Source organism: Pezoporus flaviventris, unplaced genomic scaffold (genome assembly GCF_033815535.1).
Source record: "Pezoporus flaviventris isolate CSIRO_AGI_PZ_B2104156 unplaced genomic scaffold, CSIRO_AGI_Pfla_v1 ptg000066l, whole genome shotgun sequence".
Taxonomy (NCBI): domain Eukaryota; kingdom Metazoa; phylum Chordata; class Aves; order Psittaciformes; family Psittacidae; genus Pezoporus; species Pezoporus flaviventris.
The window spans coordinates 8,270,268-8,290,117 of NW_026892614.1; the positions used below are offsets into that span (position 1 = coordinate 8,270,268).

Sequence of the window (19,850 nt, forward strand, 5' to 3'; positions counted from 1 at the left end):
AAAGAGAATATTGTTGTTGTTCTTATTGTTATTTATTCTCACTATGTGAACTTGATTAATAAACACACTGTAGACGTTTGGGCTCTGATTTATCCATCCAGCTTCCATTTAATTTTCCGTGGTCAGTTGTCTGTGCTAACCACAGTTCTTAAAAAATGTACCTGCTTTAGCAACGTTGTCTTTGATGTGCTTCTAAGGACATACCTGGTTTTCGTTTGGTTTGTCTTGGAGTTTTTTAAATTTTTTGAAAAGGCTGCTGCACATTCTGAAACCTGGTTCTGCATCTGCGGGGTCACCAGTGCCATTAACTGCAATGTTCCTTTCCTGTTTTGAATGCTCATTTCATGTCTTTTCCACTGAAGAGAAAAGAAATAATACTGCTGACATTCTGAATGCTGAATAATTTCATTTATGTGAATATTTGATATATTGCTTCTTAGAAGTGGAGAACTGCCATGTGTATTCAGAGGCTGTATTTCCTTTTGTTTGTCCTCTCTAATTACAGTAATTTCCTGCCCTTCTGTAGAGCAAATGATTTAGTCTGAAGTTTGATGCTTACTTTTTGGTTGAACTTAGATGCTATACTGAAACATAGGATGATTGTGTCACTAGGATCATGTGGCTATGAAAAGGCAAATATGACCCTTGGAACAATGTATTGTCTAGTAGAGAAGGGCAGTGTTGTAGCCATGGTGGAAAGTGTTGGTGAAATTTCCTCTGAAATAGTGGCCATAGAATATTTGTCAGCCACGATTAAGAAGGGTGAATACAAGATCAGAGAAGATACAAAGAGAGCGACTCAGATTATTATGGGCACAGAGATTGACTTTACAAGACTGGATTCATACAATTCATTTAGTATAGCAAAGTAGTGGCTGAGATGGATACAGTTGCTGGATTTAGTTGTTTAAGATAGACATCAGTGTTGCTCCAGGAACAAATGTAGAGACAGTGGCTGAAAATAAAGTGAGCATGGAAATTTGAAAAAAGATCATCACCCTTGGAATAATATGGTCCTGAAGCAGATAGAGTGAGGAGGTACTAAAAGAACTGCTTTCAAGGCAGCACTTCAGTTTATGAAAGGATGGCATGATACAATTCTTACAACATGAGATGGCTGGAGTATGTGTCTGAAAGGACTTCTTTTTCTTTTTTATTCAGCTTGTTGAAATTTATTAAAAAAAAAGAAAAATTATTATTTTGCTTTGAAATGCCAAGTATGGAGATGCTTCCAGGTGTCCTGTGTGTGCACTGTGAAGTTTTTTCAGATGTACAGCCTGAAGTCCTAAATCTTCAAGCTGGAATAATAAATCCACAGAAATCCATTGGTCCATTTTCTGAAGATCTGTTAGTCCAGTTTAGTTTGTATATGCAATAAGCAAAAGGGAAAGCAGATTTAACATGGAAGTTGAAATGTTGGTATCTCTTACATGAAGCCAGCGTTTCTGGAAGACTAGGAAATTCCTTTTGGTATTCAAGAGATTTGGAGGATTGCTTGCTTTCCTGTAAATGGATATGAATTATAGAAAGAACATTAGGATAACTGACTGTGACTTTTTTAATGTGTGTTTTATAAACCTTTCACCTTTCAGTTGTGCTTAAATTACTATCAAAAGAAACTGCTTTTCATTGTTCTGTATTTTGTGCTTTAGTATATAGAGGTGTCAGAATACACATTTACATCCACTAAGTAGAAAACTTTTTTTTTTTAGTGATTATTTTCAGAGAAAAGTAATTTATTATGTTGGTTTGCTACAGTTAATCTGCAAAGTTTTAACGTATTTCTCTATTGTGAAGTAGAATTCAGATTTTCACTACATATCATACCTCTATCTCTGGAATTAGCTAGGCAGTACATAAGGAGCTAGTCGGTGTTTTCTGTACTAAAGGTAGTGGGGATGTCTATCATATTTGGGTTTGGTTGTAATTAGGAGGTTTATTGAAGATGGAAGTTCACTAGTACAGACAGGCAATAGAGAAAGTTTAGAGATATGAAGGAAAAATGAGGCTTCAGCAGTAGTTGTCAGTCTGTAAATTCTGCACGTATTTGCATGGGGGTTTTGCAATATTTTTTTCTAGCACCCTTTTCCTTGTATTGTGTTCAGAAATGCCAATGAATAGCAGTTCAGTTCAGTTGCCTCTCTTTGCTGTTATTAGACTTGAATTTTATAACATTTTGACTCTAAGAAATGAATTCACAATGTGGAAATTTATATAATAATTCAAATAAATTATTTGGTTCATCTCTGACTTACTACATTCATAGTATTCTGAAAGAGATTTGTGATGTTCCAATTGTGTTCATTAATTATGGTCACTTGTTTAATCAGGAGAAATTCAAGATCATAAATTCAAGTCTTCTCAAATGCCTAAGTCACTTTTAATTTGAAGGAAGTTACACCAGATGACATTGTTCACCATTCTATTGCTGCTAAATAGATCTTAGAAAATTTATAGAGTTGGTTCCTGGTCAAAGACTGGAATCCCAGAGTGGCCAAGGGATTAGGCAGAAATCAGTGTTTTGAATAGTAGTGCCATGATATGAACAGGCAACAGAGCTTCCGCTAACCTTTGAAACAACTCCTACAAATCTCGTTATGAAGCAACTTACTGGTTTTTCCATGTTCTTTCCATCTTGTTGGTCTTGAATTGTGATTCTCATTTGACTTGCCTATGGTTATGTAACTCCTTTGGAACTGTAGTCAAGAAGTTCTGTCGTTTGCAGTGCTTTGTCTTTTGAGTCCAATAAATTAAGACTATGTAAACTTCTGTATAGCCTTTGACAGTGTACAGCCCATGTGTGCATGTGCAGGTGCACATATATATACATCAACAGTTGCCTGCTGTCTTTCTGGGGAGATGTGAGCAAGAGAGACTACAATATATTGGGTGAAACAGTAATATTACATTAGATTTGGAAATAAGTGGGTTTTTTTGTTTTGTGTTTGTTTGGTTTTTAATTACTTAAGATGCTATAACAACACAAGAAGATGATTTAATTTTATATTTACTTTTTTTACATATTAAAGCTTTTCAAGGGTTCAAAAGACTTACTGTCAAGGAAGTAAGTTAATTTCCTTTCTAGGTCAGCTGCAAAAAATGATCTGATACTGGTTACTTCGACTTCACAGTTACCCGGTAGGATGGATTAAAACTAACTGTTGCTTCCTTTTTTTTTGTTTGGGCCAAACAAATAATATGATCTTCCTTTCCTTTCCATCATAAGTTATCTTACTCTTTTAGTCTTTAAGGTAGTCTTTCTGTAACGTAGTAAATAGTTCATCTGGACAAGGGGGTCTTCTAAGCTGGTAAAATGTCTCTTTCTTGGCTTCCTTAAAAACATTTTTAAAGTTAACACACACACTCTCACACCCCATTCCTGCTTTTCTGAGCTGAGGACTGAAATAACCGTTTGAAAACTCACATATTTTATATAGGTTCTGATGTTTAAGAGTTCACTGCACTAGGATATATTCTTTATTCAGTGCCGACTGTGCAGCTATATAGATTTTGGTTTTTGCCATTCTAGAGCTGGTAACTGTAAAACATACCAAGGTAAACTCTTTCTTCAGCTTCTTCCAGGGAAATAGTTTCTGACATACCTAGTCAGAAGAAACCTGGAAAAGGGGCATGCTTTTTATCAAACTGTTGTAATTTTTCTTTTTCTTTTCTTCTTCCTTAGGGAGGTTCTACTGCCCCTGGAAGTAAACGTTGGGTATCACAGTGGGCCAGTTTGGCTGCTAATCACACACGTCATGACCAAGATGACATGAGATTGGAGTCATCTATGTCTCTTCCACTAGAAAACGGTATAAAAAGCTGTTTTTGTCATAAAATCTGCTGAAGAAACCTATGAAAGGGAGAAAAGAGTACCTACATAAACAGCTTTCTTACTCTTAGTACCTGTTTTATTTTTTATGAGTACCTATTTTATTTTTTATGCTGATACTTGTGAATTGTGGTGGAGTTAGTATACCTCTTCAATATAAAATGGACTAGTAACTACAAAGGGACATCATGTTGATGAACGCTTCTTATTCTGAAAATTATATGCTATTTACTGATCAAGAAGTAACTAATTATTAGTCATCTATAGATATTTTTTCCAACAATTCCAGCATTTCCTCTTATTCCAGCTGAATTTGAAATTTTCAGCATCAAAAAAAAAAGTTCAAAAGATCAGGTGAAAAAAAAGCATGGTTTAGAAGTAGAAATGCTTTTGTGTGTACACTGCTTCTGAAGATACACTACTATTGACAGAACATGTACAATATCCTTATGTCAGAAATTGGTAATTTTTTTTCTCCTATAGTCAGACCTGTTGCAGAGAAAAAAATTGCCTTAGTTCTTTGGGTATTTGTGTTGAGGACCAGCCTTCTTGGGTCAACTCTGTGTCTTCGTACTGAAGACTCTTTTGAAATTCACCAAGAAACAAGTTACATGCTTAAATAAATGTAAAAGATTGGATCTGGTAAGTCTGTCTGAGAGAAGTCAATCTTCATGGATAGCAGTCATATTGATTTTCATTGAACTTCCATTTTTTTTATAATTTCTGAGAAAAACAGTCTAGGAATCAGAAAACCTTCCATAGATTCCAGAGATACCACCTGTTTCTCAAAAGAGTGTCCTAGCACAGATTATACAAAAAAAAGATGTGAGTCATTTTGCATTCTTCATCAAAGGTGTGGTACTGTGCAAAGAGAAAAGAAAGATTGAAGGGCTCAGAAAGTAGCAAATATGTGTAATTGTACAATATGTACAACCGTATACAAACAGCATGTTGGTTGTTATTCAATTAAGTGCTTAGAGAATTCTTGTAGAGAAGTGTCCTGAGTTCAGCAGTAGCAGTCATTTTTCTCCTTCTTAGTAGCTGGTGCAGTGCTGTGTTTTTGACTTTCAGCCTGGGAACAGTGCCAATAACACCAGTGTTTCTAGTTGTTGCTTAGTAATGTTTATTCTGACCAAGAGTCTCATGCTCTGCCCGGGGAGGAGGGGAAGCTGGGAGGAAGCAGAGACAGGACACCTGACCCAAACTAGCCGAAGAGGTATTCCACATCACAGCACATCATGCCCATGCCCATATACACTGGGGGCAGTTACCTGGAAGGGCTAGATATCTGCTCAGGCTGGGTATTCATCGGCAGGTGATGAGCAGGTGTATTCTCTTCCCTTGTTATTTCCCTTATCATTATTATTATTATTATTGGTGGTAGCAGTGGTGGTTTGTGTTATACCTTAGTTACTGGACTGTTCTTATCTCAACCTGTGGGAGTTACATTCTTCTGATTCTCCTCCCCATCCCTCTGGGAGCAGGGGGGAGAAGAAGGGGGAGGAGGGGAGTGAGCAAGTGGCTGCATGGTTCCGAGTTACTGACTGGGCTTAAACCATGACAAGAGGGAAGCCCTGTATTCCAGTTTGTATTCCTGGAACAGCCAATGCTGGTGCAAGCCTTGATAGAAGGATTCCCAACAGGATATTTAGAACTGTTGTTTATAGATCTCTCCTGGTGTAAAGTGAATTGGCAGATGTGTGTTAGTACGTATGTCACATTATATTGCAACAACTGGTAAATAAACTGCAAAAAGAATTTTCTGTCCAAACACTGAAAGTCAGAGCAATTCATAGAGCAATTCGTATTATCTCTGTATGTGCTTGCTTTGCACATTCTTTTGATGCTTTTTATACATTTTTCTATATATTTCTATCTACAGTGTCTTGTTTGGGTTAAAAACATTCTTTTTGCTCTCTCAACCATACTAAGTTCTTTCTTCATGAGTGGGGCTTTTCAATACTGCTGAAAGAATGTCCCATGGGGAGAGGCTGTAGCCTTTTGTTGAGACAAGACCTTGAGCTGTGGAACAGGCAAGTAGTGAGGAAGGAGGGGGATCTTACTCATTCAGTAGCTTTGAAATCTGGTGTTACGTGTGTTCAGGAAGACTTGTTTTCCACTCCCTATTGTAATGGTATGCTGGTATACCAGTGATTTGTGTTGTACCTATTTTAACTTACTGCGAGAGTGTAAAAATTTTACATTCATATATATGGTCCAGTGTACACAGCTGGCTAAAAGAGGGTGATTTGAGGGATAACATATCTTATGTAGCTCAAAATCTTGTATCTATCAAAAGGAAAGTTTTCATATGAGAGCAGTTGTAGCCCATATTATGGAACATACTTACTGAGATTACAATGAAGCAGGAAAAAATACCATAGTCCCTATGTAAGAATGCCACAAATGTTCACTTTCGCAGTGTACAGCCACAGAGGGTCAGCAAGGTACTAAGTAGCCCAAGATGCCACGCAAGCAGGCAATTGTTCAATTACAATCATCCTTATCCATGTTTGGGAAGAAATTCTGTTTGTAGCAAAGCTGGAAGACAGGGTGGTGTTCTCTCTTTGCACTCTTACCCTGCTTCTCAAATGACTCCTTCCCTTTTCCTGCAGTATGCTAGTTTTCTGAAGTACACGTTCAGAAGATGGCCTTTCATGTCCTGTTCACATCTCTGTGATAAACCAGAAATAGGTCATTGCAGTAATTCCATTGTGACAGTTTAGAGATTGCTTTCATAGATGCATGTTCTGCATCAGCACTTTGGATTGTGTAGAATTAACTGTTCTCTTGTATGACACCCTAACCATTCTACTTCTAGTAATAGAGAAATATTTTTTTATGTATGTACTCACTTTTGTTAGCAGATACCTGTTCTAAATTATGTTAGCACATGACTTTGCTCAAGTTCTTAATACAAAATGTATTGGAAGAGTGAAATGAAATAATATAGCTAGTTACATGCAGGTATTGGAAGTAGTTAATGTAATTCACAAACAGAATTCCCACTCTTTCATATGAGTGTTTCCAGTCTTTCCTGTAAACAGGAAATGATGCCAGTAATGGGCTCAATTGGAGAAAGTCCAGCTCATGTTAAAGGACATGAACATTATTTTAAAAGTTTTCTACCCAAGCAGCTTATATGGATAGTCAAACCTCCATCAACTGAGATTTTTAAGAACTTCTATAAATGTTTTTAAACATTTATTTGTCTAATTGATGCTGCTGTAGAACAGAGGGACGGACAGACTATTTTATTCAGTTGTGTTTTATGTTGGTACGTTAGTCTTACCTTAATATTTTTACCTTGCTGTTTGAATGAATTCTCACATATTTTTTTCATTTTTAGATGCAGACATCAGTGAGTCTGGTATTTCTGTTAGAAGCACTGGTTCAGCTGCTTCTATGACTAGCCAGGGTGAGCGAAAGAGGAGGACACTTCCACAGCTTCCTAAAGAGGAGAAAGTGAATGAAAGCTCAAAAGTAAAACCCACATCTCATCAGAGATCAGAAATAGGTGAAAAGCAAGACACTGAACTTCAGGAGAAGGAAACTCCAGCTCGTCCCTCAGATGCTGATAGCAGAACTGTAGCCAAGTCCAGCAGAACAATGAATGGTGTTTCGCCCAAAGCTACTGGAGACAAAGTTTTTTCTTTCCCCAGCTGTTCCAGTAAAGAGCGAGTGGAAACTAGCAGAGAAACTTCTGCGGTGAAACAGGCTTTAGCAAAAATTCAGCAACAAGAAAGAAAGGAGCAAGGACACTGGACACCCACAAAATTATCCTCTACAAAACCTGCTGCAAACCAAGTTGAGAAAGGTAGGGAGGAGATCATTATGTCACCCAAAACTTCAGGTAATCAAGACAGAGCTCCTGCACACATTACAGATAAGGCAGAAATGAAGTTGGTGCAGAGTGAGGGAAAAAGAAGAAAAAATGAGGAAACTATTAAAGGACAAGCTCCTAAACCATCTGGAGGAGAAAAAAAGGAATCTTCAAAACCATTAGTGAGGCAAGGTAGCTTTACTATAGATAAGCCTAGCACAAATATACCTATAGAACTTATTCCTCACATTAATAAGCAAAGTGGATCTGCTGCCCCTTTAGCATCTGCAAACAGGATACGTGACAGAAGTGATTCAATGGACACTGATTCCAGTCTAGATACAACACTCATTTTAAAAGACACAGAAGCTGTAATGGCTTTCCTTGAAGCTAAATTGCGTGAAGAAAATAAAACTGATGAAGGTCCAGAAACTCCAAGCTACAACAGAGATAATTCCATATCACCAGAATCTGACGTAGATACAGCCAGCACAATCAGTCTTGTTACTGGTGACTCCGAAAGGAAATCCACACAGAAGCGCAAGACCTTTACAACCTTATATAAAGATAGGTGCTCCTCTGGTTCTCCTTCAAAGGATGTTTTAAAATCTTCTGCAACAAGTGCCAGAGAAAAGATGGAAAAGAAAACTAAAAGTCGGTCTTCAGATGGTGGCTCTAGAGCTGATGCTCGCAAAGCTGTGCAGTCCAGTGGAAGAATGAGACAACCATCAGTAGATTTGACAGATGATGACCAAACATCTAGTGTACCTCATTCTGCCATTTCTGATATCTTATCATCTGACCAGGAAACCTACTCTGGCAAATCACATGGAAGAGTTCCTTTTGCCTCAGCAGATGAACTTTTACATTCCAAGATGGAAGGAAAGTCAGGTAAATCAAAAACTTCTCCTGTTGCACTTGGGCAGTCTAGTAAATCTACCACTCTTCCAAGACCTCGTCCTACAAGGACTTCTCTCTTGCGCAGAGCACGGCTTGGTGAAGCCTCCGATAGCGAGCTCGCTGATGCTGATAAGGCTTCAGTGGCTTCCGAAGTGTCCACTACAAGTTCTACGTCAAAACCTCCATCAGGGAGGAGAAGTATCTCCAGAATAGACTTACTTGCTCAACCGCGCAGAAACCGACTTGGCTCTTTATCAGCACGTAGTGATTCTGAAGCAACAATAACTAGAAGCACTGCCTCATCTCGTACCCCGGAAGCTATTCTCAGAAGTAGTGCCAGGCTAGCATCAGCAGGAGATAGTAGTAAAGTTTCTGCTAGAACTCGTGCCAATAGCATTTCTCGACTTTCAGATTCAAAATCCAGATCTTTGGCTTCAGCTCATAATTCTCCCTCAGGTACGTGACACTATTTGAATTAGTTTTCTCCAATATTTTTTTTTTCATATATGGATTTTTTTATTATTATTATTTTTGTAAGTAACAGTTCTTAAGAAGCATTTGTTGAGTTTTAATTGGTGGAGGCTTTCTCCTTGGAGTATGAGACTTCCTTGGAAGGGCTTGTGGACAATTCTCATTTAAAATTATAAAAACAAGATATTGCAATTCTTTAACTCTTTGGTTATTGTTTTAAACTTGTAACCAGTAACAAAGAATTGCATTGAGGCATTTGGATGTGGCAGCATTAGTACAAAACCAGGACAGATATCTCTTTACTCAAGTCACGGTAGTAGAAGTTCAGAACTACATAGAAGATGCAATGTTTATTTGTAAGATAGGCTTGTAAGTATGCTGAACAGCAAATGTTTCCTGAGATATCTGTAGGATAACTATAATTTAAAATTTAAGATTAGCTTCCAGAACTATGAGAGTGAGAATTGTTTGGTAAGAATAATAACAAGGTAGATACGGAAAAATTAAACACAAACGCTACCTAAATACTGTAAAGTTATTTATATTAAAATGATTGCCTTGTCTTGGAGTAGTTTCTGTTCTCTGTTCCAAATCTTGACAATTTATGATTTCATCATGATTTTCAAATTATGTTCATCTTCTTTTGTGTTCCTTTACAGTAATATGATGTGTGGAAGGAAAAATAAGTTGATTAATTTTAACTACTCTTCTGTTAGAAGTGAACATAATAGTTTTAGTGCAAGCACTGTGAAAGAGTGCCAGCTTTTTTACAAAAGCAATATTAAATCAACCAAAACTTAAAAGAGTTATTTCTAAATAAGTGACCTTTCATGTGGAATGAATACCTAAAATTGATGACCTCTTGCTTTTTGAATTGTCATACTAACAACTTGACTTTATCTGAAGCTGATCCACAATTTAAGAAAAGTTTAAATAGGATAGCTTCCAGGGTTCTGTGTTGCTACAGAAATTATATATTGTCCTTTATTCCTTCCCATTCAGACTTGATATAAATATCTGTGATAAGTTTCCCACAGTCCTACTGCTTTTTTGATGCTTGTATATCATAAATGTACCTTCTTAGGATTCTCGGCAGTGTTCATTCCCTGGCTAGGTATCTTTTGGCTGTTTCATTAGCTGAACAGAAATTTCTGTAGAGATACTAATGAGGTATTCAGTGAACAATGAAGTTGAATCTGTTTAGTGTTATGACAGGTGTCTACAAAGATTAAAAAAAAAAAGTGAAACTTCAGAAAAAAAAGTCTTTGTAAGATATCATTGGAAAAGTAGCATGTGTTCAATTTTAATTTAAGTTTTAAATTGGCATGTGCAGCCTGAAAGAGTGGCAACATTAGGTCAGGGAAAACTGTCAGTTGAGACTGCTTCTATATGCTTAACAGTTAGCACTAGTTCACATTGGGATATTGCTGACACTTCGCTGCTGCTTGTTTTTCACAAAACTATATATGGATTTTGTGTTTTGTGCCCATGTGAACTATTGCATGCTTCCTAATTTTTTCCCAGGTTGCTGCATTTAAATGATTTGCTGCTTGTGTTCAAGGGAGCGGGTGTATCTTGCTCTTCCCAGTCTATTAGGCTATCACAGTTGCCTTTGTTAAACATTCCTTTCATTTACCTGCATTACACAAAGTTTACTGTAGCTTGTATAAAATACTCTTTTCAGGAAAGAATATATGCCATCTTCCTTGAGCTACCCCAACCTAACAAGCTAGGTATTTTTAAAAGACTGTTGTTAGAAAAATCTACAGTAGAAATAGCTTCTGTCGTGTAACACATCATCAGTTTACGTGTCAAACTCGGGGAGAAGCCAGTATCAGTGTAAAGGTGAAAAAAATCTGAAAGCAACTAATAAGTCAGTCAGATACTTTCAAAAGAAAATCATGGCATAATAAATCAATCAAGTCTTGTTACTAAGCAAAGAATATTTTTAGTACTTTTTAGGATTTGGAGTTCTGGGTTTTGCCTGTATCAGTAAGCTGATTGTATAATTTTCTTTTTACTCATCTATTGAGAGTATATATTAGGAAAATCTGATCTGCTTTAAAAGTGGCATAATCTTCTAGTATATGTAAGAGTGCGTGTATACGTACATATCTCCTATTGTATATAGGGTACTAGTCAGTCATTTTCCCTTTAGCATCTTATACAATGATGCTAATAACTACCCAACACATCAAGCTATTAATAATTTTATTTTATCCTTGCATAAAAGTATTTAAAATATCTTTTAATGAAATGTGTTAATTCTGTGCAATATATAAAAATAGAATGCTAGCAGAAGCTTTTCAATCCAAAGCATGTAATTCCTGAGTTTAATTTCATTTCTAGAAATGTCAACAATTCACTTAATTTTAGCACTTTAGGAAATTACTAATGAAGTACCTGATGCAAGTGCCTCAACTGTTTGAATGTGTTTTACTTCAGACATATTTAATCAAGGCATAACGGTGATACACTTTCCTCTCTCCTTGGAGCTAGAAAGACTGGAAAATGAATGATCATTACCGAGATAGAGTTTGTTGGCTTGGTTTGATTTTTTTTCTTATCTTTTACCAGAAAACTTGTTGGTATTGTCTTCTCAACAGAGATCAGTTAATGTTACCGTAATGTAGATCACTAACCATTGGCAGGAGAATCCTGCTTCTTCAATCTAGTCTATCAAAGAGAAAATTATTTCCGTGTTTCCCAAATCTTTTTAAATGTTCAGACATACATCCCTGTGAAACAGGGGCAAAAAAAGGCATCCTTTTAGCGGATAAATGGCACGTTTTGAATGAGAATTACCAGCATTAAAGTAATTACCAGGGTGTTCCTGTGGTAGGAGGCTTGGTAACTGACAACACTGTGAAGACATGTGAAGCAGAATTAATATTTTTTTACCGCAAGCAGTGAAAGATTTAATCAAGGCTGAATCATCAAATAGCAGAATGTGATCAATAAAAACAGAGAAGACCAAAGACCTTTTTTCACAATTGCAGAGGGAAGTTGATGTTACAGAAGGGGCTGTTTACTGGGAAAATTAAAAAAGGATCAGACCTAGTGCAAAAGTGCAACTGTAAAATTAAGCAGTGAGTCAGAGTAGAGAGACCTTGAACAAGTAGTTGTGTTCAGCAGCTTTGCTGGGTTGCTGACCTAAATGTCATTGCAAATAACTAGCAGATAAGTTGATCAAAGCTGTTGGGGGAGGAAAAAGAAAGCAAAAGGAAAAAAAAATTGAACATGGAGAGAAAACAACCCTTATTCCAGGATCTTTGAAAAGTGTGAACCTTGAGAAGGCATCAGTGAGAGTGCATTATAAGAGAGATGCTTAATGAAGTCTGTCCTTAGGTCTTAAGTGACTTGATTATGGTGTCTATCAAAATCGCCAGCTTATGGTGCTGTCAACACGTTATACTTCTAGAGTAGTCCCCAAATCAGGTTGGTCTGCTGATTACTTTAGCCAGAGTTTTGGAGGGATTTTTAATTACTGGTACCCATATTCACAGTCTTTGCTAAGATAATTTGCATGATAGCTTTCAGAAATCTGCGTAAACTACAATGACATATTGGGGCTGCTTAATTAAAAAATAGTATTAAAAGCATATACGTGCGAATGTATCGCTAGCATAATGGGAAACACGCTTGGATATTGCTTGTCGTGAGTTGTACAACTTTGAAATTTTTACTGTTAAGCTTGCAATACCTTTTTCCGTATATTAATGAGAAACTCATTGATAATATATGAACAACATTTTAAGGCCTTAAAATCTAATGACCTTAAAAAACGTAGAGGGATTTTGTGATACTATGTAGACAGTTATTGATATTACTTCAGTTAGTGTCTCTTAAATGTTTACGCTTTCATAAAATTTGGATTTTTTTATTGAATATAATTTAAGAATCTTTTCCTAAAAAGTGTGGGTGGAAAAGAGGATCTAAGATTAATCTCATCAATATTTTTTTTTTAAGCAAATGCTTCTAATCTGAATGTTTTAATACGAATTAACATGATAAAACGCTATTTTGTACACAGAGAAATCCAAGCTTCTCCCAGACCCAGATCCTGATGTTGAAACTTACAGTGGTAGAGTACTAGAAATCAAATCTGTTTCTGATATTTCACTTCTCATTCAGTTTTTAGTTTTTAAATATATGATGACATATGCTCATTGTACAGTGCTGAGTTGCTGGACTAGCTCACTTAAGAGGTTTAAGATAAGTTTTATATTTATTTTGATTCATATAATTTGAACTGGGACAAAGAATTTAAACAAAAAAAATGATGGTAAAAATGTGGGCCCAACTCATAAACTCTTTGGATTTCAGTCACACATTGCTTGCATGCCATTGGTGGGGAAATGTGCTTTTTCTGCTTATGTTCTACTTCCCTAAGATCAAAACAAGTTTGAAACCTCTAAAAAGAGAAAAGTAAGTGACTGGAGAGACATTTTTATTTTCCTCAATAAAGTTATTGAAAAAATTAGTAGATTTGGACTTGATTTGAAGTCCACATTTAAACATGAAGAAAATTATAGCAGTATATTCTGTTTTCAGTGATTAAAAATGCATTATTTATAGGAGGGAAGGGATGTAAGCTTATGCACCAAGCTAATTTTTCTACATACTGTAATTTTTGAGAGCATTGCACAAATCTTTTTGCAACCAAAAAATACTTTCAGTATTTGTTACATAAATTCATATTGATGTATACCTCTTTTATAATGTGTTTTAAAATGTTTCAGGAGAAATCATTATTAATTCTTGCATTTTTCTTATACTAAGCCAAATATACATTACCTGAATCTATTCCTCTTAAATTACCAGAAGATGATCACATACTTTTTAAAATTTCTACAGTAATTATAGAGCCTCGTGAATGTCAGTGACTGTGGGGATAAGTCCCCTGCAAGAATTTAGCAGGTTATCATGATGAGAATTCCTTTACACTTAGTTCTATCTCTTCCTGTTGGGAATGTTTGAGGACAGAATATCTGAAATGCATTTTCTACACTTTAATACTTCACAGGGGGACAATAGCCTCCTGCTTAGTTTCAGTTCTCTTACACTTCAGGCTGTCTTCTGGCGACATGGCTGTATGTGCTTTATGTGCAACATGTGAGAATATATGAGTTTTTCTCTGAGGCTGCTGTTTTTATAGATATGTTGTTGATTTTTATAACACTTAATTTAAACATTTTTTTTTTCTGTACTAAATACATAATGCATCATCTAGGATATATATGCTTTCCTTAAGTAAGCATTCATTCCAGGCTTGGTGCCAGCTCCATCCTTCCTTTGTATCTCTTCATTTTTCTGTATCATGTAAACCATGAATGAAACTTGGGAAAAAATCTGCAGAAAAAGTGCAATCTGACTATATACTTAAATGTTAATGAATTGGGCCCTTGTTTTGTAATGCAATTTGCTTGACCTTCTATGCAGTTACTGGCTTTTATATCTTGTTTCACTCATCATTATACAAAGAGCATCCGTTTTACATTTCTATTAATACTTATTATTTAACACAAATTTTGTAGCTTTCTTTTTAAGATGTAGTAAATAAACCTTTTGTGAGGTATCTGGGGATTGGTAATGAATAGTTGTGTACTTCTGTGATGTTATTAAAATAATACTGTTTTTTCTTATTAAAGTTGCAATAATAATTCTTTTTTAACAATTAAACTAATTTAGTAAGTGCAAGATGGAGGCGCTTTCCTACAGATTATGCTTCCACCTCAGAAGATGAATTCGGATCAAACCGTAATTCTCCTAAACATACCCGTCTGCGTACCTCTCCAGCCCTGAAAACCACACGACTGCAGAGCACTGGGACAGCAGCTCAAAGTAGCAATACATTCAAGCACAGAATAAAGGAACAGGAAGACTATATTCGTGACTGGACTGCCCACCGAGAAGAAATAGCAAGGTTAGTTTTAAGGGAGTGCCTCTAAAATGGCAAAGATTTGTACTCAGCTGGTTGTACAGGTACGTATAGAAGAGAAAGAGGGCTAATGGATTTTCTGTACCACTCAGTGTTCTTATTCTCTAAGTGAATGGGTAATTTAAAGTTCTCATGAGACTAGCAGACAGAGCACTCATGTTACCAGCACATTCTTTCTAATGGAAAATGATAGTCATTTCTGACTTATGATAGCCAGATCACAGAAATGAACATCTGATTGCATTAGTGGGACTTGCAGAAGTCATCTGTGGTAATGGTGTATTTCCTGAGGTTGAAGTATATCTGATTTTGTACTACCCTTACATTCATACTGAGGTAAGATCTCAGATCAATGCATATGTGAAGGAGAGGAGAAAGTGATTTTGGCAGTGTGAGACACCACGTTCTCATTTTAATTTTTTTTATCTAGACATTATTTCATGATAGATATTTTCAGATTTAAGTCATGCATACTCATCAAAAGGTAATTTCTTTTATTGCAAGTCCCTGAGATTAGTATAGCAATTCTTCCATTATTGCTAATAGTACTCTGCTTCAGGTGAACCAAAGAAACGTTCAGCATTCTGGTACTCCATTATTCCTGTATCATGCAATACCCAGGCAGTGGAAGCTTCCAATAGCTTGCACTAGATAACGTTTATATATGTCATAGTTTTATTTATCTAAAACTTAGATGCCAGTGTCCAGGTTCTAAAGTTTTTAACAGAACTTGATTTGGAAGCCTAAACAAGGAAAGTGTTTTCCTTTTAAAATTAATACTGTGGTGTTACAGTTGTGAAGCATTGCATTTTGCTTAGTGTGATTGGTTATTTTTTGTTTCCTCTTGTTACATTTTTTCAACATTTGTTTTTCTAGTATTGTCTGTGCAAAGGAAAATACTTAAGGGAATCTGGTAGCACCTTGATAAATCATGAAATAAACATCTTCAAAGCATCTTTCTAAAACGTATCTAGAGCTAGAGATGGATCTAGGGAGGAATGTGTGTATCTGGGGAAAAAAAAATTATACCTATAGCATATTATTTTGTCCTTATAAAAATTGCTGTTGAACCTCTACTTCAGTGAAACTTCTTGGTACATTTTGCTCATCTAGGAGAGATTAATGCTGGAAGTAACTGACTATCCATTCTCAACTTACTTGATGATTACGTGTGTCGGGCTTTTTTCCCCCTTGCGCTTCATGCCATTTTCTTCATTTAAGCACTGGTTTTAAATTTGTTTTAAAGGTCACATACATACCCTGCCTTTTTCACCTTCTTCACTTTCATTGGAAGTAGAGGTTCAAATTGGTATTGCCCAATTTGTGATGATGTGCAGAAATTTTACACAAACTGCATTAAACGAGCATGTTTTAGGTTAAGAAAGCTAGACTCAGCAGTTGAGAAATGCCAGGCTACTGTCATCTGTTGTCACTGCTTAAAATGCCAGTTTCCTTGGTTAGCCTCTGCTGAGCCCCCCCTGCTCTATGTCACTAGTTGATGCTTTCTGTACATCTGTATCTCTTTGTACTGACGCAAAATATTGCTCCTCTGGCTTTTAAGTTTAACTTTTGTCCTTTTTAAGATATTTTTGCCCCTGCTCCCTTTTCCTTGCTAACTATACCCTCTATTGTCTACCCTGGAGGGTTTGTTTGTTTTCCTTCCCAGCGCTTAGTCCAGCCTCCATGATCACAGTCCCTTCAACTCTGTTTAGAGTTTTTAAAAAAGTAATAGACAGTTGTACATTCTCATTAAAACTGATTATTTTGCTCATGTTGAATAACTGATTAGGTTAGGCAGATGTAAAGATAATTTTATAAAACAAATGTGGAACAGAAAGTAGTGTAGAGACTGTATGACAAATATTTCATTGCATCCATTTACCATCATACTGCATTTTAACTGCTCTTCCAAGATTGACCCAGTTTGCACTTTTCATGGAGTCTACAATTTACAGACGTTAATAAAATTGAAAATCGGAGAGTGATGTTTGTAAAAGCTTAATGGAATAGCTAAATTTTATTTAAAACTACTTTGGCCTGGAGGATACACCCTCAGAATAACAGGAGTTTCACATATATTTTATTTAAGGATTTTAAAGTATCATTACAAAATAAACTGACTTAATGTAGGAAGTGTGACATAGTGAAGTAAGCATGAGAACGGTTTTGGTAATCTAGTAGTTCAGAACTTTTATGGGTACCTTAAAAGTATTCCTATTTCATTGTGTTTTTCTAATACTATAGATGTTCTTTCAATACAGGTAAAAACTATTGAAAGTGTATTTCCTGGGGCAGGTTTGGGGGGCTTAGGGAATTTGAATCGTATTTTAGTTTTGCCTCCTTGCATTAATTTGCCTTGTATGATTGCTAGGTCTGATGCAGGAAGCACTAGAGATCTGCAAGGCAACCTACTGTTGCAAGCAAGTAAATAGTGTGTTACCTAAAGCCTAAGTCTCATGTTCCTGATTATACAAAACATATTCTTTAGGCAGTACTTTCTGTTTCTAAAAGTTAACGTAGAATTACTTGAAAACTTCATTTATGAAAAGTCAGGCCCAGCTCTCAGATGGGTTTTGATTTTCTTTTACATAGTGCTTTTTGTTCAGTGCTCTCTATTGTTTCTGTACAGAAGCATTGAGTACTGACTATAGTTTACTATCTAGTTGAAACTAATTCCAGATTTTGTTCACTTGACTAGTATTTGACTATGATGTTGGTCTAACAAGTTCTTTGCCATCCATATTAGAGTTGTTTATTATGATATTTTCAAGATTCATTTAAATTCATTTTTATGTAGACATCTGACATTTGATGTAATTTTGTTTGCTTGGTAAGAACTCAGTTGAAGTGGCTGTGGCATGTCAAAGCATTGCTGATTTCTGTGGAGAGTTAAGTGTTACTTGATTGATAGTACTTCTCATTATGGTGTTTAATGACATTTGTCTTCTGGAGGATATACTGATAATTGAGATTTCCTGAGGTTTATTTTCTTAACAACTATTCATGAAATACCAAAATTTGTCACAGAAATCAAATGTGATTATTAGCAACTTGTGCGTTTAAGGAAAAAAGTGATATGATTGTGTGAAAAAAAAGAAGTAGGTGCTCTGGTATCTCTATTACTTAGAATATTAGCTCAAACCTTGGAGTTTTAATGGTCTGTATATATAAGAACATGAAATATAGATTAAAATTGAACCAGAAGATGTAGTAATAACAGGCACTTTCCATAATTTATTACAATGAGCAGTTGACTTGGTTTCTGCTTTTATGTTCTAGTCTTTGATTGTTTGAATTCAGAAATACAGTGTGGAGTGGTAACAGATAATTGACACATATATATATAACTGGGGTAAGGCTGCAGAAGAATATCTGAGCTGCACAAGGTTGCACATTATTGTGGATTGCTGATGGTTAGCCAGAAAATCTAGTGTTCAAATTTGACTGGAAATTACATTTTCCTTTCTGGTTTAAATTCTGCTCGCTCTGTCATAAACTATGCTTAGGTCAGTGATGTCTATTCTTTCTGACTTGAAGAAGTGAAAATAAAGAGCAGAAAGAAGCTCACCCTTAACAAGCACTGGCCAGCACGGTGTGCATCACTGTCACATGGCTGTGCAACTCCTTTCACTTAAGTGGGGGGTGGTTTTGTTCAGAGTCCTTGGTGGTGCAGAATTAGCACTGTTGACTTCTGTGCCTTCAGTCCTCTCAGAAAAGTGAAAGGGGATCACTTTTTGGGCTGCTCTGAATTCTTAGGTCTTCTGAACTGCTTGATCCAAGGTGGAGATTCAGGGTGCCATATTTAGCAGGGGGCTTTTAGCTTTGTGGTGGGGGATTTTTCCCCCTCCTTTTTTTGGGGGGTGTCCTGGGAAGGAGTAGCACATGCAGAGCTAGGCAAGCTTCCTCCCTGTGCTGAGCAGAATACAGAGCAGAGCAATTTTTTGATGTGGTGGATCAGAAGTAAAGAAATCATTACTTGACAATTCGGATGTAATTGTGTAGTGCTAGCATATCCAGGGGTTTCACAGACATACTGTTTTTCCAGCTAGAAAGCTTGTCTTGACTAAAGTTGAAGCTCTAGGGTACTGCTCTGGAGTTTCAAACATGTAAACAGCTTGATCTGAGCAAGTTGCAGGGCTGCTAAGTTAATCAAAGGTCCTCAGGAAGTTTTCTGTAAGTAGGTAAACTGAGGTATAAATTAAATGTGTTCTGGACATTTCAGATTTACTGCATGTACACAGATCGTCTGTGCAGTATTTTCAGCATATTTGCAGTGCAATCCATGTGTCAGATTTAGTGCATGTTGCACACAACTCCACCTGGGAATCCTAGAAAGAAAAAAAGGATGCACTTATGTCTTTTGAGATTGCCTTCTACCTTCTTCGTATAGAAAGGCATGTTATTAAAAACTTCATTTAAAAAATTGCTTTCATAGTTTTACCAGTAAACTCTCAGTTTAGAAGGGTATACACATTTTCATAGCACAGTTGTCAAGAACTAGAACTTGCAAGCTCAAAGGTTGCAGGTTGGGCTCTACTGGTCCAGAGGTGTTTGTAGGGAAGTATGTAACACTCTCTTTATTACTAGGATCAGTCAAGATCTGGCTCTCATCGCACGGGAAATCAACGATGTAGCAGGAGAGATAGATTCAGTGACTTCATCAGGCACTGCCCCCAGTACCACAGTAAGCACTGCTGCCACCACCCCTGGCTCTGCCATAGACACTAGAGAAGAGGTAGGAGATCTTCATGGAGAAATGCATAAGGTTCTTCCTTTTCTTTATTTCTTTTGCTTTTAGCATTTTGCCTAGCCTTTTTTAGTTATTTCCACTCAAACCGTATGCATGATCTCGACATTGTTTTTTGCTTTAAAGTTCCTTTACATTC

General features: G+C 36.3%; 1 protein-coding gene across 7 annotated transcripts in view; it reads left to right on the forward strand.

Moving 5' to 3' along the window:
• The window catches only part of CEP170 (centrosomal protein 170), a 100,568-nt gene that overhangs the window by 68,052 nt on the left and 12,666 nt on the right, over positions 1-19,850 (forward strand). For 3 of the 7 annotated variants that reach the window (XM_061471138.1, XM_061471144.1, XM_061471143.1), the window contains 5 exons: positions 3,683-3,809; positions 7,179-9,008; positions 13,057-13,107; positions 14,715-14,949; positions 19,552-19,729. In XM_061471138.1, coding sequence (XP_061327122.1) covers positions 3,683-3,809; positions 7,179-9,008; positions 13,057-13,107; positions 14,715-14,949; positions 19,552-19,729 — 2,421 coding nt within the window. The remainder of the gene's footprint in view (positions 1-3,682; positions 3,810-7,178; positions 9,009-13,056; positions 13,108-14,714; positions 14,950-19,551; positions 19,730-19,850) is intronic. The other 4 variants (XM_061471139.1, XM_061471142.1, XM_061471145.1 and 1 more) reach the window with 4 other exon arrangements.